The 23,591-nt window shown below is 36.2% G+C and overlaps 1 protein-coding gene across 3 annotated transcripts in view; it reads left to right on the plus strand.

Annotated features, from left to right (window-relative positions):
* The window catches only part of magi2a (membrane associated guanylate kinase, WW and PDZ domain containing 2a), a 191,598-nt gene that overhangs the window by 40,819 nt on the left and 127,188 nt on the right, over positions 1-23,591 (plus strand). For all 3 annotated transcript variants that reach the window (XM_055020357.1, XM_055020358.1, XM_055020359.1), the window contains exon 2: positions 11,000-11,116. In XM_055020357.1, the coding sequence (XP_054876332.1) occupies positions 11,000-11,116 (117 nt within the window). The remainder of the gene's footprint in view (positions 1-10,999; positions 11,117-23,591) is intronic.

Consider the following 23,591-nt stretch of genomic DNA (forward strand, 5'->3'; position numbering starts at 1 on the left):
ATGTGAGGTAGCGGTCTGCCCTGCCATGCTGTTCCTCATCAGTCCACCCCGCTGCTGCGGCAGCACCACTGGGGTCCCGTTCCCGGGTGTAAACGGAGCAGGTCTCCCCCTGCCAGGAGACAGATGCCGCACATCAACAGCACAGAGGCGGGAAGGCAGCTGGGTAATTTTTTCCACGGCGATGAGTGAGCTGGGCCAGTCAGCGGAAAGCAACAGACGGAAGGTCCGGTCTGTAATCAGCTAAGAGACCCGCAGCTAATTTCAGGAAATGAGAACAATACATTAAGATTGTTTTTTTTCTTCTTTGTGGTTCATATCTCAAAAATCTGAGGTTTCTAAAATGTGGATTTAATGAGACAGTGCATCATGGGAAAACAGCTCGGCCTGTTTTATTGTGCAGAGTTTAAAAATGGTAAGAGACCGCTGCAAAATTTTCAGTTCTCTTGATTTTACTTTTTACAGGCTTAGGTTTGAGTAAAATGAACATTGTTCTTTTATTCTATGAACTTCTGATAGCATGTCTGTGAAATTTCAAGCAAAAATGAAGGTTTTGTTTCGCAGAAAATGAGAAATTGTCAAAATAACAAAAAAAAACTCAAATAATGCAAAGAAATCAAGTTTATATTCATGCAGAGAACTTCATACTCATTTAGAAACAACTACACAAGAAAAAAGAAGTTTAGTCAGATTTTTTTTAAAAGAAACATACGTCAAAAGCTTATTTTTAAAAGAAAGAAATGTATGTAAAATTTTAAGAAATATGAAAAGAAATTTAGCAAAATGAAAAGAAAGTCATGCTAACTGATTTAAAAAGTTTAGTCTGTATGTAAATGTGTCAACTGTACACCACATATCAACAAAGGTGATATGTGGTATCAAATATCTGATTATTCAACAGATATTTGATATTATTTGATGAACAAAACATATTTTCTGCCTATATTACATTAAAAAATATTCTGAAACAATTAAAGTTCCAGTCTTCCAGTGAACGAGTGCTCCATCTGAAAAACCAGTTGGTATTTGTAAATTCCAGCACTTCCACCACAGAGTTGGCACGCAGCGCGTGTTCATTGAAGACTAATCAACAAAACTCAGTGTGTGTCTGCTAGAACTGGCAAGGTTTTTAAGCTCATCTTGATCGTTTAATTAGCCTGATTATCCAAGCAGCTGTTTGCTGGAGCTCCCAGACTTTTCCCACAAACACAAACACACACACGCACACACACGCACACAATGGGTTTTAATGCCAAATATGCTTCAAGTGCGTCTCAGTATCATCACTGACTCTTTTTTTGTACAACCTCAAATTGATTGACTGCTTTTGTTTCTTAGTAGATTAACTTAGAAATTGATATGCAGGTGCTTCCGGATTATTTAATGCAGTGATAAATTGGTCACATATGTGCTGTTCTGAATTAGCTTAAATTTTCCAATCTCCATACACTCGTTGTTGTTTAATCCCTGGATTTATTAGGGATCCCTTAATGCTGTTTTGCTAATATTGGGAGCTGAAAGGATTGCAGTAAACAGCTGGTGGTGCTTATTCTCCATCTGGGTGACATTAAGCTATTCCCATAAGATGAATCAAAAAATAATAATTTCTGAAATGCACAGAATGATCGACCAACTAAATTAAACATTTTATTACCCTCTGGAGTATTTATGTTGTGCTACATGTGTGTATTAAAGAGTGGCAAGAAATGGAGCCGAAACCCACTATTTTAGCAGCCGATTAGCATATTATTGATGATTAATCAATTAAACGACAAAAAATGGATTTAAATATTTCAATGAAGTCCTTTCTGACTATTTCATTGCAACATTTTCTTGTACGATTGTCGTAAAAACTGTTCATTTTAGGTGACTCAAAAAATGCCGTTTATAGGGCTGCAACAAATACTTCTTAGTAATCGATTAATCTTTATTCTGACGATTAATCGGATAACAAATGGCACATTTTGCAAATATTTTAACCGCTTTAGCCTTTTTCTACAATTCTAGAAATGGGCTAAAATATGCAAATGAACAAATAATTAAAAATTTTTTTTAGTTTTTTTTTTAAATAATAAAAAAAATACATTTTTTGCAAAATGCCATAACGGATCATTCCTTTTTGTAGGTTTGAACCACGAGAAGCTAAAACTTTGGCACTTGAGGAGTTTACAAAACATATTTACAAACAAAAGTATTTTTTATCTTGAATGCAAAATGCAATATTTTTGAACAATTTTATACTGCTTTTGTTTTTTCAGAAAGAGCCTTTTTTGAGTTTGTGTAGTCCAGTTAACAATTAATCTGTTACTAAATTAGTTGACGATTATGTCAAAAATCAATTAATCAGAGTAAACTCATTAATCATTTCTGCCCTGGTACAAAACCAAATCCAATACATGTTGGTTCTTAAAGATTGGACGCTTTAAATAAATGAACGTTATAGTTTACAGAGCTAAATTCTTTCATAGCCGTTCCGTTTATAATGCACCATGAGTTTTAATAGAAAGTTAACAAATTCCTGGTTAATTACAATACTAAGTGACACTATAAGTATATCAAATTATTAAACTCATCAAACTTGGTGCAAAATGGGACATTAAAAAAATCAAACATCTGCAGTTAAACATCTAAATCCAAACCATAACTGCTCTGAAATGCTATTGAACTATCATTTAGCATTTTAACTGCACCAGTGGGATTATTGCCATTTGTTTCAGTACAATTTAACTATATTATTCTTCCTAATGGGATTGTCTCCCTCTGATGAACTGATATTCTTGGGATCATTTGAGTCAGGGGAAAAATACCTGCACTGTTATCAATTAGCCATAAATACTGCAGTATTTCAGTGATGGGGGTTGTTACTGTGGTAATAAATAATGTACTAATTGTCTAACATTTGCTGATGAAAACTGAGATCTGAGTTGAGGTGCACCTTATAAATCCAACAGTGATCAATCCTAAAGTGTCTCAGCCCAGATCTCATCCAGCCAGTTAGTGTCTGAGCTTTTCCCCAGATGTTTTCCTCCACATGTCGTCTCTTAACATCTACTTTAAACTTCACCTAAAAAGGGTCAAATCTTCAATTGCTGTCATTTTATTTAAAAGTGGTAAATATTTCTTATTCTACAAATGCAGAACATGAAAAAGACATGCTTGGAAAAATACTTGTAACGTGTTTCTATCAGTTAAAAATATGTTTAATGACCCAAGTCTCATTGTGTACTTAAGCTGGTCATATCAAATTTTCCTGGATGATTAATTGCGATAAACTTTGATCCTTTTCAAGTAACATATTGATGAGGGCATAGTAGTGAACGTTCACTCTCTATAAAGTCTAATATTCTAAAGAACCTTTCATACTGGAACTGAAAGATATTCTAAATGTCCAAATAATAATAATAATAATAAAACCTTCAACATCAAGAAGTAAAACAGAAGTAAAAGCCACATGCAACCAAAACCATGAATGAAATAGATTATGAAGACTTTTCATTTGGCTTCTGAGGGCATTCACTAATAAATATAAATATATATTGCATTGCTGCATTTTTGCACCTTCACACATATATTTGCACTCAGATAAAGATGTTGAACAAACCTTGAATCCAGTTTATAGTTTATTAGCAAACAGCAAAATCTTACTCCTCAAAAATAAAAGAATCCACTTTATCATGAGTTAAGCTTCAGGAAATCATTGGTGTACAATGATTGTTAGCCCCCAAAATTCCCATAATTGGTTGTGTGCATGTAAATGTAAGTATAAATGTTTATGTAGAATTTTGCATCTTATTTGTGCTTAAACTTCAACTTCCTTTCTGAGTTTTACACTCACCACTTGCAGTGAACAGGAAGTGTGGGTGAATATCTGCTTATCATCTCCAAACCAACCACAAAAACACTTTCCATACATAATCTGCTGTCTGCATTTTAAATAAGCTGGAGAAGCTCAAGGTCAAGCTGAGCGGTTCTCAGTTGAGTCCATTTCTTCTGTCTGAGCCGGACTATTTTCTGACAGCAGTTAGCCGTTACATCTGTCCTCGAGTGAAGGAGCTGTCCTCTTAGTCTGTCTCTCCTTCAGAGTCCTGGGAGATTTGCAAGGCACCTGCGGAGCTTAAGCAGGAAATTTTATTCTTCTGCAAGAAAAAACCCTACATTTTAATCCCCTTCTGTTAAGGAAGCAACTAAATGCTTCCCAAGTTGTAGGAATGAGCCTTTGTTTTGACTTTGTTTCATTTTCCAATTTTAAGAGGCAGAAATGAAAGATTGTTACTGAACAGATGAAGATCTATACCTTTAAGACAGTTTTTTTTTGTCTTCTTCCATTATTATTGCAACTTTTTTCCTTTCTGTCTCTATTTTCTCTCATATTTCATCCTCTATAATCTTTGGTGTCACATTGCAATCACACAATATCGGCTCCAGGAGATAATAGTGAGCCATTCACCGAAAGAAATATTGCATCTGGAGAAAGTATTTTCTACTATTTATGCTATTTTGCCACATTTCTGTTTATGAAATGCATTTTAAGATCACTTTTGGTTAACACAAAATTCAGTTTATCACATTAGAGTTTAATTCACTGAAGGGAAATGAGTTGACCTACTTCATGTTGTCAGACAGGTTCTGATTAAGTGATTTATTGATTCTGCAGAAACTGTAAAATTGAACCTAATCACAGTTAAACAATGTGGACATTTACTCGAAATGGGTGTTGTATGTAAAAATAAAATCTCCAATTGTATTCAAAAAAGATCAAATTTCTGGCTTTTATTTGAAATATCCTAGAATTTTTATTTTAAAAATGTCATAAGCAGAACAAAAAACACATTTTTTCCAGACGACCATCTTAAAATAATGAGCAAAAAGTCATTTTAATGAAATGAAAGTTTAGCTTATATGATTCTTTCTTGTTATTACTATTACTCAATCATTTCAAAGTCCTGCTACTCAGAATAATTTGATGCTGATGTATAAAAAGAAAATATTTTCTGTACCAAAGTAGAACTCCACTAGAACATTTCTTGTTTTAATTTTTTATTTTTGGGTTTTAGTACTCATTAGATTACTACCTTATTTCAAAATTATGACTTAAAAAATACAATTGTAGCCTGGTGCTAATACTTTGTCATAGAATTGACTTGCTTGTCAAACAAGATGGCCGCCCTGGCTGGTGACATCACTCCGAACTTTATAAACCCGTGTAGGGGACTTATAAGGGAAAAAAATCCACATTTTCTAAAAATTCAAGTAATCCAGCCCTACTTTTTATTTTTAAATAAATAAAGCAATCATTTTAAGATTTTCCACTGCATTGACAAATGCATTATTTAAGTAAATGAAGTGCCCTGATTTTATATCTTTAACCGTCGTGATAATTAAATGAATCCCATGGTCGAACTTGAGTTTTTCAAGAGTTCAAAAGTTCATTTCCGTCTGTTGGCACATGGCTGCAGCAGTGGACATAATCTGAGAGCAGATGGATTGGCTGAAACGGTTCTAAAAATACTTGACAAATGTACTGAAAGTACAAAACTAAGTGACAGACCAACATCGGACAGTTTCTGGCTTTTCTGAATATCTATGCATATCAGATCTACTGTCAGTGCAACCCAGACACCTGCCTGAAGGCTCTTTGTGAAGGCTGACAATGTTTTATTTAATAGAGATGAAACTGGTGGGAAAACTGCATATGCACAACTTGCTCTGCTTTTGCTGATTTCTTAGGAATTGCAGAAGAACTCAGTGGCCCGATGCAGATGATAAAATTCACCTAATCTATCGTCTTTGCTATCAACACATGACAAAGTTTTAGCAGCTTGTGTCACCTCAACGCCTCAATCGTTTCTGCTTATGAACCTGAAAAAGTTGAAAGATTTTTTTTAAAGGTGACATTTTCATGCTTCCTTGACAGGTTAGAATGGATTCATTATATTTTTTTGCACAAAACATATTTTAGACGGCTCAGTTCTGAAAATTCACGCCTCCACTTCAACGTTTGCAGTCTTATGTAAAAACGGCTGCAAACAGAGGTGCAACTCTATAACTGTAGATCATGGAAAAGCAGAAGTGGCGCCTCCTGTGCAACCAACAAGAATGCAGGCTTGGTTTCTGGATGGTGAAAGCGAAAGAAAAACATTTGTGTTTTCCAGCAGCCATTGTACAGCGCATACAACTCTAAAACCCAGCTGACCAAACGTGCTGGAGCTGTTTTGGTTGCTACGTAACAGGACGGGCTTGGCTTGGGTTACTATGTGATGACTTTGGCAAGGATTTTGAAACTGTTCATTTTCCAGACACCCAATTAGCCTGCTTAACAAAATTATTGGGTGTTTTTTGTTTGTTTGTTTTTAGACGCAGTAGAAAACCAGAGGGAAGTACAAAAAAATTAAAAACGTAAATTTTGCATAATAGTTACCCTTTAACTTAGCAGCTCAATGAAAACCATCTAGACTACAATAAAGTTAGAAAGAAAATGCATTTAAGCTGAATATCTTTCCCTGCATATTATGCCAACAGCTCAGTAAAGCATATTGCAATAAAAACAACGTAACGCTGAGGTTTTGTAATGGTTCTTACCCAGATTTTTCTTTTTAAAGTCCTGATTGCTGTTCCTGAACTTTGTCCAATTCTTCTGGGTGAGTAATGTTTGGGAATACCTTGGGGATGTTTAGAGATAAAAGCTCGTCGCTCCCTGATAAAACACCAAGACTCTTGTTCAATAACTTCTTTAAAGAGGCTATTTACAAGAAGGAGTTGACTGTGGATTTGCATTTGCTGGCTTTAGTTGTTGCAGTGCCACCCTTAAACTTTCTCACCTCTGATTTCAAATAAAAAGGAATAAGGGTTAATTAATTCCTTTGTTCTGACCAATTTTGAACATCAACCATTGATTAGATCCAGTGTTTCAGAGTGTCTTTATTACTCTTATGCTTTGGAGTAATCTTTCTTACTGTAGATGAATTAACATAAAGTTGATCTATTTCTCAAAATTCACATTTTGCACATTTCCACGGCCCATAGACCTTGCATGGTATTTAAGCTGATAAATTCATTTGTAGACCTGCTGCAATAAATCAATTAATTGCACGATAAACTAAAATGAGTTTCCACTTGCATAATTTATCATTTTTCTCTCTTTTTTTTTTTTGTTAACCAAAAACTGAATGACGAAAGTCTTCTGTCTTTTTGTTTTGAAGGACAGTTTTGCTTCCAGAGACTTTATAATTCATTTTATTTGCTGTTTCTGTTACTTATTTTTGAATATTTAAAGTGTCTTTGAGTTCTGGTTTTAAATGTCCAATAAAGTTCAAAGTTTGTGGATCTTTGAGAATGTGTTACTTGAAAATTGTCTCAAAACATCAATATTGTCGTTTATCGCAATAACTTCTGGAGCAATTTATTGTCCAGAAAAAATTATTACAATTGATGGATAAAATAATCATTAGTTGCATCCCTAGAGAGTAATAATCCAGCTTTTCTTTATTTGTGTAGCTTTGTAGATTTGCCAGCTCATGATCTGTTATTTCAGTTCACTGTTTTCACACTAAGTAATAATAGAAAAACGAAAGGATGCTGGGGCTTATTGTTGCATAATATTGAGCTGCTACACCATCACTGACTTTATTTGCTCGACTGGCAGCAGGAAATTGAGTCTGTGTTGCGGCGTTTTCATACACGTTTGTCCAGGTTTGTTTCTGACACATTCAGAAAATAAATATAGCAATAGTTGAGGTGTGAAATTGTCCAATATTTGTCAGAGAAGGAATGTAAACAAAAACCTGATTCACATCAAAATGTGACTTTGATGCAAAGCATAAAAGCCTTCCTGCAAGGGAAATGGAAAAAATATTCTAATAAAATTACAAAATGTAGTTATACTTAATTTACATGCTAAAACAATTTTATCTTTGTTTTAGCATGTCTTTTTTTCCACATCTACCTAAAATATCTGTGATACTAGTTTACGTAAAACAAGGAGTATTACAGAAAAGGAAAATAATAATAATAATAATCAGAAAATAGCTGTCAGAATTAGTTTCCCAACCTGCATATGTCAAACAATTCAAGTTTAATTGTGACAACAGGTGGTTATGTTCTGTGTTTTTCATTTTGTCCTAAATTTATGATGACATTTTAGGGTCATAAAAGGAAAGAAAAAGGGATAACATTCTGAGAAATAATACCTCAGAAATATTGAGATTGATCTAAAAAAAATTTAGCTTTAGAGGTTGAAAAATTGGAATAAAATTATCAGAAATTCAGATTTTTCTGTCAGAAATTTTCTAGAAAATGTCTGCAATTTTTGAGTCTGAAAATTTGCTGGAAAAAAACTGAAATTCTGTGATTGATTTAGAAAAAACTCTAGAAACAAACAGAAATGTTTGAGTCTGAAAAATCTTACATTTGCATGAGAAAAATGTGAAATTCTGTGATTTGGAAAAAACTAGAAAAAAACTGAAATTTGAGTTTTTTCTCAGTAAAATTTCAGAAATTTCAAGATTTCTGAAATTTTTGTTCTTGTTTGTTCTCGTCATTTTGCAAATCAACATCCATGTTTGTCAGTCAGTTATGAGTTTTGAATCGACTAATTGGTGAATTTTTTTTTTTTTTTAATTGTGAAACTCCAAATAAAGCAGTTTTGATGCTTTGGACCACATTAAGGGGGGAGAGAGGCAGATGCAGTACCTTGTTCTACACATTGGAGGCGGCATTGTCCCTGGAAATGAGGATGGATTCAGGAGAAACGAGGGTATCGGTGTGATAGGTCCCCATCGGCAGAGCCGTGCTTCAGTGGTTGCTCTCTCTCACCTCTCCCCCTTCCTCTCTCTCTCTCTGTCTCTTTTCCTCTGTGCGTCGCCGCCACTCGTTTTGCCGCGCTCCTCTTTCTGCTCCATCTCTGTGCAGACAGCAATGAGTGCGGATTCCATTCACAGCCCATCCGGCGGCGCCTTGATTGGGCCAACGGGGACACAGTTGAGGACCTGAGGGACTGAACACCTCTGGAAGGAGTCGGGTTGGAAATTCCAACTGGATCGCGTTTCTTCCACTGGAGATTATTTTTGCATCACAAAAAAAAAAAGAAAGGAAAAAAAAATCTTGGCACTCTGAGTCGGCTGCACAAGAGGTGCCATTCACAGCGGTAATTTGAGTGATTGTGAGTTCACTCACCTTTTCAGCATGCAGATTCGTCCGATTCTTTTCTGATGCAAATGTAAAGCAGGCTGGTTGCAGCCGGTCGCTCTAATTCAGCTTGGCATGATCATAACGAAACGCTCGGTGAATTGGTGTGGAGTTCATGCATGCTGCTGCTCACACGCATTTGTGTTCCTTGGAAAAAAAGAAGAAAAAAGCAGAAAATGTTAAATTATTCATGTCTTAAGGATGACAGACAACTTCCAAACTAGGTTATTTCCACCTCCTGTCTGAGGCTGGTCGCAGTGCGTTGCATGTTTGTCATGTATGCACTCCAACGTGTCAGGCTTTATGTTTGCAGACTGCTGATTCTGGATGTTGAAGGTTAGACGGTTCAACATTTCCACCCGTCTTTCCATCCGTTATGGTTAAAAATGAGGCTGTGACAGGTGTGAGGCTTCCCTTTGAGACTGATTTGTTGTGAGGGTAAAAGAATGCGATGACCGCGTTATTGCACCTCAGTTTCTACATCAGTCCCTTCACCGTCTGCCCCACTGAGGCAGCAGGATCTACTGGTTTTAAGTGGGAGTCCATTCACAGAACTGGACGGGTAAATGGGGGGCGTGAAGCGGGAAAGAGGGGAATCCGTGGGTGATTTACATGTGAACCAGCTGGTGGTACAATTAACACCTGGATGAATGTGGAGGGATGATGGATTTCACTGGTTTTACTGAAACATTTCAGATTACTGGGCTTTCACTGGATTTCCTGCGAAGCTCCAAATGGCAGATTGGTGAAGATGTGTTTCGAGAAATGGAAATGGAAGAAAATTCTGACCTTAAACTCAGAATTTACTTTATTTTCTAAGAATTTAGGTTTTTTTTCTCAGAATTTTTGACTTTTTCTTAAAAGAAATTCTGACTTTTTTTCTCAAAATTCCAACTTACAAATCTGGCTTTACTCTCAAAATTCAGATTTTTTTTTTGTTCCCACAAATTCTGACTCTTTATTTCTTAAAAGTATGACTTTAACTCAGAAATCGTTCTATTCTCTCAAAATTCTGACATTTTTTCTCCAAATTTTGACTTTTATACTACAGAATTCACACTTTAATCTGAGATATCTGGTTTTAATCTGAAAATTCTAACTAATCTCAGAATTTTCACATTTATACAAATTTATACTTTTTTCTCCACAATTTGTCTTTAATCTCAATATTCTGATGTTTTTCTCCCGTCAAAATTCCAACTTTAATCTAAGAAATCTAGCTTTTCTCTCAAAATTTTGGCTTTTTTCTCAATTCTGACTTTTTTTTTTCTCAAATTTTTAGTGTTAAGGTGGAAATTCTGAATTTTCTCTCAAAATGTTTTTCTTTATCTTTTTTTTAAATCAAAAATCTGGTTTTATTCTCAAAATTCTGACTTTTTTTTCTCAGAATTCTGACATTTCTCCTCTAAATTTGAACTTTTGTGTCAATCTGTATTAAAATCCAAATGAATTACCAAAACTTCTTCGGCTTATGTCCTTTATGTAATTACTATATGAAAATAATCGCATAACTGTCGTAGGATTTATAAACCAGCTGTTACTGTATTTCTAAAAAAGTTTAAGAAATTAAATAGAATTTCATCTGATTAATCATCAGAATAGTAATCAATTACTGAAACAATTGTTATTGTTAGTGACTCGCAATAACAATTGTTCGTTATTTCAATTACTGAAATAATTGTTAGTCCTGAGGTGATGTATTGAGCGATTTCTGGTTGTTGGTTTTACACCATTTTCCAACCACATACTGGCGTAATATCTGACACGATCCTTTGATGTCATTGTTCTGGTTCTCATGGCCGACATGTTTTGCTTCCAGGAGGTGTGATCGATAAGGACCTCCGCCGGTACCTCAACCTGCGCTTCCAGAAAGGTTCAGTGGATCACGAGCTGCAGCAGATCATCCGGGACAACCTGTACCTCCGGACCGTCCCCTGTGAGTCGCCACGTTCGACTTTCATTCAGACAAACGTTTTGTTTTGCTACGGCTGCATTATCTGGTGTTGATGGAAGCTGCTGGATATTTTGTTTGTGACTAAATGACAGATTCTGTCTTTGCTGGACGTTCATGGTGGTTCTGAATATCAACACCAGTTAGGTCAAAAATAAATGCCTTAAAGTTTTATGTTTAATCTTGTGGAGATTCATGCTGGCTTGTTGCCTTCGAATAATAATAAACCCAAAATTTGTGGTGGGTAATTTTAGTCCATCTGCTAAATTGTTTGGGTTTAAGGTGTAATAGATCAAATGTTTGATTTCTGAAGATTTAAGTTTTGTAAAATGAGGATTTGAACCACTTGGGTTTTCGTAGTTCAGAGCGACGTCTTATTTGACAGGCTTCTGCTTATTTGGACTTCGATTGCAGGTCATCTCAGAAAATTAGAGCCAGGCTAAGATTTCTAACTGTTTTGATTCTCAGAATGAAGTCACAATATTATAAAAATAGTCGAGAATGAAGTCATGTGAAACAGCCATCAAAAGCAGCTTCAAGCAGGTGGGGTATAAGTTTTGATTTAAAACTTAAAGGAACTCAGTGTTTCGGCTAGTTTGCTGTTTTCTGGAAGTTTGTTCCAGTTTTGTGGCGCATAGAAGCTGAATGGTGCTTCTCTGAATGCTGTATTTTTGCACTGAGCTGTTCAGTGATTTATAAACTCACAGAAGTAAGCGGAGTTCCAGCACGTTTTCTTCAGCTGTTTTCACTAGTGAAAAGTTTTCTTCACTCACCATCAAGAAACAACTTGCTGCACTCTTGTTTGTTGAACAGGAGGCTCCACGCTTGCTTTTCAATGATGTATAGTCTTATAATTGTGCACCTGTTTGCAGTTATTTTCACGTGCAAGTATAAACGTTGAGTTGGAGGCGTAGCAAACATGTTTTATTTCGCCCATGGACCGATTCTAACCTGTTCAAGCTTAATATGTCACCTTTTAACCTGATGCGATGTGCTCCATCTTCCTGGTTGTAGTGAGAACTGGAGCATTATGAGTCAGCTGTAGCTTTCTGGTTGACTTTTTAGGCAACCAGATTGATCAGTTAATCAATTCAACTAACAATAGACACATGGATGATTTTCTCTAGACCTTGAGACATTAGTCCTTTAAATCTAGGAATGTTCTTCAGGTGATAGAAGGCTGACTTTGTAACAGTCTTTATGTGTCTCTGGATGCTCAGGTCCATCGTTACATCCAGATTTCAAACTAGATCACTAGTTTTTAGTTATTGAGCTGTTTTCTTCTCTAAAATATAGCAAAACACATGTTGTTTCCTTTTAATTTTGCATCAATCATAAAGACAAGTTCCAGAAAATGGACTGGGACAAAGTGCCTCTGTCAAAGTGATAAAGAAATTGCCACATTTAAGACCACTGAGTGATAAATAACAGGAAGAAAAGGGACAAGAAAGAAGAAATTCTGTGTGATGGATGTGAAGCAGTTCATCACAGCAATTTAAACATAACCTTTGAGTGGTAAAGAAAAGACATTTTTCTCGGATGCGCAGACAGTGGGAGAGTTACTGCTCCTCATACCAATCGTGACGCTCGGACCGAGCCGGGTTGGGCCTGCTAAGGCCGTGCCAGCTCTTAGACAAATTGCCTGGTTGAAATCCAAGGTCAGAGCGTTAATAGTCGGAGCCCTGCGAAATCAGCCCCATCGTCTGGTAATCCACACAGATTTGATAGTGGAGATAAAGATACCAAAGATCACAGCACACACCGAGTAACGTGGGTAGATCTGAACCGGGAGGAAACGGCCAATTAATGACAGATTTTTATCAGCTAATTTAAAAAAAGCTCACAAGCAAGTGGCCCATTTTTGAAAAGCGTCTCGTTTTCCCACAAACAAAATGTGCTCTGAGTGTTTTTTTTGCAGAAATAATAATAATAATAATAATTTAAAAACAGCATGAATGTTATCTGGATTTTATGGCTCATTTGCTAAAAGCTAAGCTCTCTTGAGCACTCAGCGTCTTTGAGTCACTTTTTCATTCACATTAACCATCTTACCATTCCCACCCTGCGCCTCACCTTCCTGCTTAGTGGACACAGAGCAGCTCTAAGTGGAGCAAGGACATCTTTTAAAAAATAATGCAACACCTCTTTGCTTTTTTACCCAACTTTGACCTTCTGATGATCCGCTCTGCTCTAACTTTTGCTGTTCTCAAGGTCAGATCATGCTTATATCATGTCGAAAATGTTGCTAACGAATCTTGTAAAACTGATTCTGAGCTAAGATTTTGACAGATTTGTGGTCCAAGTAAAGCACTTTCAAGGTCACTTTCCAACTTTTGTACTTTTGTTTTATTAATAAAAAAGAAAAAGAAGATACCTGAGTAATTAAATGAACCGATTTTGCTTAAAATGGTTAGAAATATTAGAATTTAACTGGTCTTGTTCGTTTAAAATATTTAAGTGTCTTTTATCTGATAGTTATCAGAATCTGTTCTAATAATAAAATCAAAACTGATGTTTGGCAACATAAAGTCTTTAGCTGCCCGCTGGCTGTCATTGGCTCCTCTGTGTCCTTACTGTATCACATGTCTGGGCTCCAGTTTAACGGCCCTCTCTGATAGATGACAGCGTTAATCAGGATAATAAATAGAGTAAGAGCTCTCTGCTGCCCTACAATTTGTCATGTAGCATCTCTGTGATGGAGCCAATAAATGTTACCGGGGTGAACTTTAATAGGAGGTGATGTGGACCAAAGAAGCAGGCAGCAAAGCAGGTGCATTTAAATTTATCTTAACGCCACAACAGAAGGGATGGAAAAAATGTGTTTATGTTGTTGTATGTAGCAGCGTGACTCTCCCCTCCCTCACCTGTTGCTGAGCTGTCAGTCAGATGCTTGTGAAGGATGAAAGAGAGGAAAGTCATGTAAGTGTTGACTAGAGCTGCAAAGCCCTTATTAGAGGCAAGTAAGACACATTCAACGTTTCTTAAAACTTATTTTTCCCCTTCTTGACCCCATCAAAACTTGATTTTTAAATTGTAAGCAATTTTATTGTTAGGATCCATTCACACCAAATTTATTTGTTTGGATTAAACAAACTACATCTGTTTGGTCCAAGTCTAGCTTGTGAGTCTGGTTTGTTAGGGGGAAATGTGAATACGAATTAAAAAGCAAACTGTTCTGCCTAAAACTTTGGTCACAGTTCGGTTTAAGGGAACTCAAATGCATATGTGAATGCTGAGCGGACTGCACTCCAGCGCACGGTATTCTGGGTAAATACAATCAAAACAAACGTGCTAGTTTAGCACTAGCGAGCAAAATGACTCGTGGTCTTTTGCCAAAGACACAACCACTAAAATCTGATGCTAATCAATTTTGCATTGAAGTTGCATTTATTTTAAATGCAAAATGTGCCAACAAAAATAAATGGTGGTTCTGGATTGGCTGTTTTGCCAACACCAGCCAATAGCACGTCTGGTAGCATAGCCACTGACTATTTTAGCTTCCCAAGCTACTTTTTTTCTGGAATATTCCACAAAAACTGAACCGCAAATGGTCGATGTAAGGGCTACCTTTCACCGACTTCTTAATACAAATCAGAAAGCAAACAAAAAAAACAGACACTCTCCATCAGAAGACACAGAACTTCAGAATATTTAGAGACAGGATCAACAACACTTTCCACAACTCGTGTCTTTTGTGCATAGTTTCAGAACATAACAGTCACAGAAAACTTGACTAGAAACGACTATAAACAGCAGTTCAGACTGTTCTTTTCTATGAGAATATGTTTAGATTCCTCTATTTTTTAAAACATTTTTTTATTGTACAAACTGCTTTTGATTGGCTGTCATGCATTCAGGCTTGTTTTTGCCTGCTTCCTTTTGCTGATTGAAAGTTAGTGAATCACGGAGCGTTTTCTTTAATCACAATCACAAATCAGGAAAAGATAAATAAATACCTTTGGTCGAAAGCTCTCTTCCTCTCCATCTACTCTCCTCTCTTATTTCCTCTTCTTACTCACTCATTGACTTATTGCAGGCAGTGTTGCGTTTCCATGGTAACAGTCTCTACTCTGCGTCAATGGCTCGACTCCTTAAAATCTCGGCCGACTCCCTTTTTTTTTCTTTTTTTTCCCCGGAGAAACCGGCGGGAGCAGCAGGTCAGCAGCCGGAGTCTGATTGTTGGGATTTGAATCCGCCACTGGACTCTGTGATTGTATCATCCCAAAGTTTCTGTCTTTTGGGTTCAAACCGGTAAAGATGGGAAAGGAGGAGTCTGTGTGTGGAGGTGAAGTTGACTGACAAGGCGGGACACAGATGTGGATTTGCCGGACGGCGAGCGTGACTCAGCGCTCAACGCTTGACGGCAGCTGTGGCCTTCAGACGTGAAGGGGAAGAGGTGTGAAATTTGGTCTCTAATTGGTTTTCATTACACAACCATCCTGCCTCCGCCCAGTTACCCAAACCTTTGCTGTCCTTTTAACACAGTCGGTGACATTTCCGGCCTTTTTCTTATTTAATCAAATCTTCAGGTTCATCAGGAGACTTTTGCCAGTTAAAAAGTCATCAACTCTGTTGCTTATTTCTAATGAAATGGTGAAAACAAGGAGTTTTTCTTCAGTAGACTTCAGTTTGACTTCAGCTCATTGCGCCCATGATGTGTGACACTCTCCTGGATATTCCTGGACTCTTCCTGTGAGCGACTAATGATTGAAAATGACACACAATCAAAACCGGTGGCTAAAAGTAAAAACAGAAAGCTCAGCTTATTTAATTGTGTCACTGAGGAATAGTCTAAGTTTGTCTTACTCACACGGGGCTGTCACTGCAAAGCCCTCGGCACAATAAAGCAATATTTAGCACACTCCATCATTTCTGCGGGAAACTTTCATGTATTGCACAAATGACATGAAAGTTAAATAAGACGTATTAAGCAAACACCATGTTTTGCACATTTTTTGGCAATAATTTTATGTTTTTTGGTGGGTAGAAATTGAGCCGTTTCAAAAACCTTTTTAGTTTGTGTTGGATCTTTTCATGACAGTCTGAAGAACACAGGTAGAAATCTTTTTTTTTTTTTTTTTTTCAGTCGCCTGAATCTAAACTTGGTTTGTTCATAATGATCGTTGTTACATTGGAGTAAAAATGATTTAGATCTGTTGTGCAAAATTTGCATTTTCCATGTTATTGTGCTTCCATTTAGATGTCTATCGCATTCATTTATCTACTTTTTGTTTTTTCAATATGTTTGTGATCATCCAACATGCAGAATGAGGGAGTTTTTTAGGCATCTCTGCAGAATGTGCAGTAGCACTAAAACTTTACTTCGGAAACCTAAATATTCTGGTCAACTCCAGTTATCTCCTGTCTAAAGAAACCCGTTGACACAGCAAGTAGACAAATCCTTTTTTCATTAAAAGTTCCAGCAGTGCTGTGTTTCTAGTTTGACCGCTACAAATGCCAAAGTGTCAGCTGTATTTCTCCAAACTCTCCCCTTAGCACGCTACTTTCTGTAAGTGTTGGCAGCAAAGAGAGGGGCTCTGTTCTTTGGCCTTATCTCTGAAAAGGCAAATGGAACCGCTAACCCCAGGCTATCATTTCAAAGGAAAGCAGCGTTTTTCTTTCCCCTTCTCAAGCTGTGACACAGCACAAATGTGAATTTTGAGTATTTGTTGTAAGCAGCTCCATGCTTTTTTTTATGATGGATTTGTTGTTTTTGTCTGTTTCTTTTCACTGTAAAGGACGAATAAAGTCTTATTTTTTTCCGCAAGTACAAATTGACTATTTGTCACAGGCAGTAAATTCATCTGTGATTGTTTCCATGTCTTGTTGCAGAATATCTTCTGTTGTTTGACATTTAAAGACTCCTGGTGAGATTTGGGTGTGAAAATTGTTTTCTGGAAACAGTTTCGTCAACATTTTACCTGAATTCATGACCAAAAGATGATGAAACGGCAATGTGCAATTTCAGGAGGCTGCCTTGTTCTAAAATATATTGTTTTTTTAAATAAAAATAGCTTGCGGTTAAAACCACCTGTTATGTCATAAAGTAGTGAAATAAGTTGTTTAAGTTTCCCCACTTAAAATGGCTAAACTAATGAAGAACTCGTTCCACTGGTGAATTATTTCACTTATAATATTTTCCATATTAAAAATGAAAGAATTTGCCAGTGTCACTCATATTTTCTTAACAATATTAAGGAATTGTTGACCTAAAATTTGCGATATTTTGGCATAAAGTTTTGACATATTTTAAGTTTACTTGGACATATGCACTAGAAACAAGAGCAAAAACCCTTTTTTTGTTCTTGCAGTGCGACCAGAATCTTTCTTCAAATTTTCTCCTGCAGAATTTTGTTTATTAAAAATAAAGGAAGCCTCCAGATTACAGGAAACAATTTAATCAGTACTGATCATGCCCAGATGTGGATCACAATTTAATCAACAGAATAATGGGAAGCCAAAAGTGACTCAGCCTTAAAGCTCTGTCTGCAAAAGTCTCTGCATGTAGGAAAAAATTTTATTCAAAGTTTTCAAAATTCTCTTTTTCTAAGTGAAAATGTTTTTTGGGCGCCATACGGTTGGCTTTCAGGATGACTCACTTCCAGTTGTGGAGCTTAGTGGCAGAAATCGGCAGGACGGTGGGAGTCGGCGAGTCTCTGGGTTTCACCTCATTAGAGCTGGTTTCTCTGTCAGAACGGCTGAGCTGAAGCAGCATTAGACGTCACTATCCTTCATGTTAATTACTGGAGATGTGTAAGTAACTGGGTTCTTTTGGTCCGAAAGCTTAAGGAGAGGAGAAGCTTTAAGGTGTTTTTCATGATGGAAAACTGGCAATAAATTCACAATGAATCGCAGAAACACAAACAGCTAGCATAATACAAATAAAACCTGCTACGTGGCTTACTTAAATCAATTTTATAAGTTGATACCAAGAAAACAAACCCAATTTAGTTTCTTTTTGAAGAAAAAAATGTCAGAATTGGTGATGCTCCGCCGCCCCGGCAGACTGAGGACGACGTCCAGAGGGTTATCACACATTCTGGTGCAATCAGAATCCAATCTGTGCTGCCGCTGCTCTCTAAGGTTTTGGGTGATAGCGCGGCGACTGCTGTGTCTCCTAACCAGCGTTCATGCACAGAGATACATGAGAGAGGAGCTCTAATTTTGTTTATCCACAACCATAATGAAATATTCCATCTTTGCCACATCAGTGGGATCTGGGATTGAAAATGTCGGCGTCTCAAACTGTGACCTGCTGATTGAGGGGAAGCTCTCAGTCTGTCAGATCCTGATTTGCTGCAATCAGCGCCCATAAGCTTGACACGACAAGCATTCAATTTGAAAGGTAATGATAATAAGGCGGAAAGTGTCCGCTCTCCAGTTGGAATGAAAAGGCGATTCAGTGACTTGGACGCATTGAAACATGCCACAAGGCTCCGCCGGATGCATTTTAAGACAGAAATGATATTGGATATTCTCAGAGGATGAGTGCTTAAACAAAACATAGAGTTGCAACTAACAATTATTTTAGTAGTTGATTCATTTTCCAGTTTTTGTTATGATTTCTTTAATCGGATAAAGAAAAATTCCCTTTTCTCATACATTATTAGATATTTTCTAAAATATAAATCTGAAAAATCAAGAATTTAAACATTTTATTGTCTGTTAGTAAATTTGAACCAGGTGAAGCTAAAACTGTCACTTGGTGAGTTTTGGCTAACAAATATCTACAAAGGTTTTTTTTTTTTGTCTTAAAATTTATGTATTTATTGTAGATTTTTGGCTTTAATTACTGTTCTCAATATGTTGTGGGGGAGTCCAGCCAAAGAATTGTTTTTGAGAAAATATAATTTTTTTTTTTTTTTTTTTTATAAACTGCACATTCTGGTCATTTTTGTACAAATTGATGTAATATCTTCCCTGCTTAAGTTGCTTTTTTTAAGGAAATTTTATGTTTTAGTCTGTATTGTCCAGGTAACAATCATTGCTAAATTACTTGACAATTATTTTATTATTTAATTGATCACGATTAATCTGATTAATCGATTCAACCCCAAACAAATCTAAATAGTTTTTTTTTTAATCAGTGAGAATTAGTTAGAGCTCCAGTTGTTTAAATATCTGTTTTTAAAAATAGGGTTGGCGGCCCACTGCGGGGCCGCGATGTGGCGCTAGTTGGGTCTCAGGAAGTTTGAGGGACGATGAGAAAAAATGAGGAAAAATTGTAATCGAATGAATGTTTCTCAATCATTATTAGAAAATATAAGTTAAAATAACTTATTGAAGATAGAGATGAAACCTTAACTTTGGAAATTAAATGAAATTTGATGGGATTATTATACAAATATTTCATATTTTTGTGACATTGCTACCTAAAATCAGAAGGTATGAGGCAACATTTATTAAACAATAAATAAAAAATTGTCAAATTTAATGTTTTGTGGCCTTGTCTGTTGGTTTGCAAAGGAATCCCAGATCAGAAGCTAAAACTGTGCGAAGGAAGGAAAAGTTTGGGAAACTTTGTAAAAAAAAAAAATTTTAAAAAATCACCAGGAGATTCTGTCATATAAAGGAAACAGTTGTGCTGTGATACTCAACCTGTGTTTACAACATTCCCTGTTTCTCTGCTGGATCTGTTCAACCCAAGCCGTCCTAATTCATACTTATTGAATCGTGTTATTCTGGGTGTAGGAGGTCCAGGTTTTAAGAGGCACTAATTTCAAGATATAGCAGCTTCTGCTTTATCTGTTGTGACTCAGCCTTTCATCACTGATTTCAGCTTTAAGAGGAAACACTGCGACACGCAGCTATCACTCGCCCACCCGGATTAGAGGCCTATTCAGGGGTTTCGAGACCTTTGCTGCAGGAGAGTTTGTTGTTGCAGAGTCTCAGATAATCCGCTAAACCCGGCGTTCCCGTGTTTACCAATAAATCCAAACATGGTGTGTCCCATAAAAATGGCAAATGCCTCACATATTTCAGACTTCAGTTCCACCAAGTCCACACACAGAGGAGCACTCAACATAACTTTTTATTTATTTTCCTTTTGCTCCCAGCTTCAAGTCATTTCTCTGATTTCCAACGATTCTTTACAGGAATGAAATGAGACGCTCGACTTTTGATCAAAATTTGAGCGAGAACCTGAAAATGACACTGCAAAAACAAAATCTTATTACACTTGAAGTAAGACAAAACTAACTTACAATTAGTTTTGTCTGGACTTTAAACAAGCTTTTTTAAAGTCAGCTACTCTTATTTCAAGTGTGTTGAGATATTTCTACCAGAAAATGATAAAAAATAGGATTTAGGTTTTGCAGTGTAGGGCTGGATGATAAATCAATTTTATCAATACATCTAATGTTTTCTTTTGAGGACTTAAATTTTGTCAAATCTGGACCAAGTCACTCCTTATGTTTGCATAGTTGAGAGGTTTTTGCAGATTCTGTTTATTTTGATTTTGAATATTTGGGGCCAGATTTTTGTTTTTTTTAAAATGAGAATTAAATTACATTACAAGAAGAAAATAGTAATCTTAAGACAAAACAGACACAAAAACAAAAAAAATAAAATGAGCATCTTGTTAAGTTATACTTTACGTTTCTGCTTAAAAATAAGGAAATGTTGCAGGACTTTGACACTTCTATAACTCTAGAAGCTGCTTTTCTAATAAAAATTACTCTTTTCTTTATTTTAAAACATTCTTCTGATAAAATTGCATCTATTCTGAGTATATTCTCCTTATCAAAAAATAAATATTCTTACAACCTGTACAACTAATTGTGACATTTTCTGAACATTTTTCTTTTGATCATTTTGAAAAAAAAATCTTTATCTGGTATGAAAAAAGAAATTGACTTGTATTTTGAAGTCGGGAGAATTCTTCTAAAGTAATTCCTTATTGTTGTGTTTTTCCATTCTGCCTCCTTTACTTTTTCCTCCTCGGTTTGCTGCGATGTTAAAATGTGCTTCAGTGCACAGGAAGGCGTTCAGGTCGGGAAAGGTCACATTGTTGGGCTGATCAGCAAAGAACAAGAAAATGTTTACATTTATTTGACATGATCGGAACAGTGCCAGTTTGCATCCATTCAGAGACAAACTGGAAACACGCAGCCGAAGCGCAAACAGAGTTTCTGTTTCTTATCTGGACAAATCAGAGAATAACTACAGCTGGACACAGGCGTAAAGTTACACTGGGATTTTTGGGGGGGACTTTTTTCCCCTCAGAATTCATTTATTTTTCTCAGAATTCTATTTTTTCCCTCCAAATTCTGACTTTCTTGGAATTCTCTTATTTTTTTAGAATTCTTTTTCTCAGAATTCTGATTCCCCAATGATATAAAAGTGAAAATAAATTCCATGTAAGAGCAAAATATTACTCATTAAAATGACTGCAGGCTTTCTGCTAATATCAATTAATTGTTGATCTATTTTCCTGGAGTTTTGATGCCTCCTCAGGAAAGAAAAAAAACTGTAAAAAGTTTTTAATTTGCTAGAAACCTTCCAAACAGAAGTTGGTGACATGGACTTAAAAGTTTGTAGCAAAAGCATTGTTCCATATCCTTCCCATTTGAAGCAAGCAGTAGTCCTGTACACAACTACAGGTGAGGGTGGGAGCAGGTTTTCCAAATGGTTTTGGTTTGTTTGACACAGTGCAGTGTTAAAGCAAAGTACAAGTTTGTTCCCCAATCGAACAGTCTATCAGACTTTCAAGCGTGCAAACAGCGTAAATCTTTAATACCCTTTCGAGCCAGTATTTTGTATCTCTGGGCTTGGAAAAACAAGAAAGCCAGCTGGTGTTTTAAGGTAATAAAATATCGTTGAGTCCAACCCTAGAGGAGTTGAATGTTTGATTAATTCGACAGTTTTTCCTCCAGATTTGTACCTTTAATCTCATAAACAAGCTTTTATTCCACAAAGAGGCTAATTCTTCTTCTCTAAAAGCCGTGGTCATGCACAGAACTTGTCAGGTTCTGTGCATGCAGCCGTACGTTATCACACTTTGGTTCGAGTGATCAAATCCTGCCTTCGCCGCCGATCTGTATCATATTTTTAGAACCGTGTGTCGACGTCTGCTTCAAACGCGCACGACTTTGTTCACCGGATCAGATGGCAATCTGCAGTACGTTCCACACTCTACTTCTTTTCAGTGACAGTGGAGATGAAAATGAAGCCGTTTCCCTCCAGCCAGGAGAGTTAGCTAATGTTTTAGATGTCTGGCAGTAATGTTGACTGATGGCATCTGCAGGGACGTGATGAGAGCCAATTATGAGCCAATTGGCCTGATTAATAGGATTATAGCTAGTACCTCTCCTGGTAGATACTCACAGATGCAAATAAGACTTCTTGCTTCTCAAACTAGATGAGATGAATGTATTTTTTATCACACTCCTCCCATCTTCATTTAGGAGTGTTAAGTGAATGGAATGATGCATTGTTATTGACTTTGATGGTACAAGTGAATTGTGTTGCAAAACATGAATCGACTTTTCCACACTTCTGAGAACTTCGGATGAGTTAAATGCTCAGATTTTTATATCTCCAACCTATTTGAGAGTAAGTAGGGACATAAAAGCTAAAAAATAAAATAATTTGCTTCATTAGTTCAGTGGAAATGTTCATAATTTCCAGATGAACAGGAATAGAGCACAAGCTTTTCCTTTTATATTAAAACAAGATTATTAGTTTTGCACATAATGTTTACATTTAAAAAGAACATTTTTTAGCATCTTGTAAAGCTAATCTTCTGTCAAATCGCAATAGCTGGTTTAATTTATTTCCATTTTGTTTCTGATTTTAGACTGTTTTTGGCTTAATATCTATTTATCTAAATGTATAATGTGATTTTTGTATTTTTTTTAATTGATGTATTTAATGTAATGATTTTCTAAAGGAAATTAAAAACAAATATGCAGAAAATGTGGAATATCTGCATAAAAATATGCTGTATTATAATTTAGTTGCTTATTTTATAATAATTTACTTTTGCAAGAATGGGTAGACTTTATAATTGATAGTTTTATTTAAAAACTTTTGTTTTTGTCCACTTACCATTAATTTTAAGCTGCAAATTAATGAAATGAACTATTTTTTTAAAATTCTCACGGTCTGGCCCTGATAAAAAAAAAAAAAAAAAAAAAAAACACTTTTTGAAGATATTTTTTGTTATTTATAATTACTGAATTAGAAGAAAATGCAACCCTTCCGTAAAGGACAGTGGGGAAACAAATTAAGACTTTATTTCTAAGTCATATCTCCCAGTTCTAACACTAAGGTTGGGGGATATAATGAGGAAAAAACATGAAACTCTTCAGGAGATATGAGTACATTGCATCTCAAAAGGTGGGATTTCTGACTAACTCCAGGGCTGCAGCTTGATGCTGGAGCAGCTTTCTTATCCAGCATGCTGCCAGCTATTGTCTTGGACCTTATGTACTGTGAACAGCACTCCTAGCTGTTTAGC

The sequence above is a fragment of the Poeciliopsis prolifica genome, unplaced genomic scaffold (genome assembly GCF_027474105.1).
Source record: "Poeciliopsis prolifica strain line A6 unplaced genomic scaffold, Auburn_PproV2 SCAFFOLD067, whole genome shotgun sequence".
Classification (NCBI taxonomy): domain Eukaryota; kingdom Metazoa; phylum Chordata; class Actinopteri; order Cyprinodontiformes; family Poeciliidae; genus Poeciliopsis; species Poeciliopsis prolifica.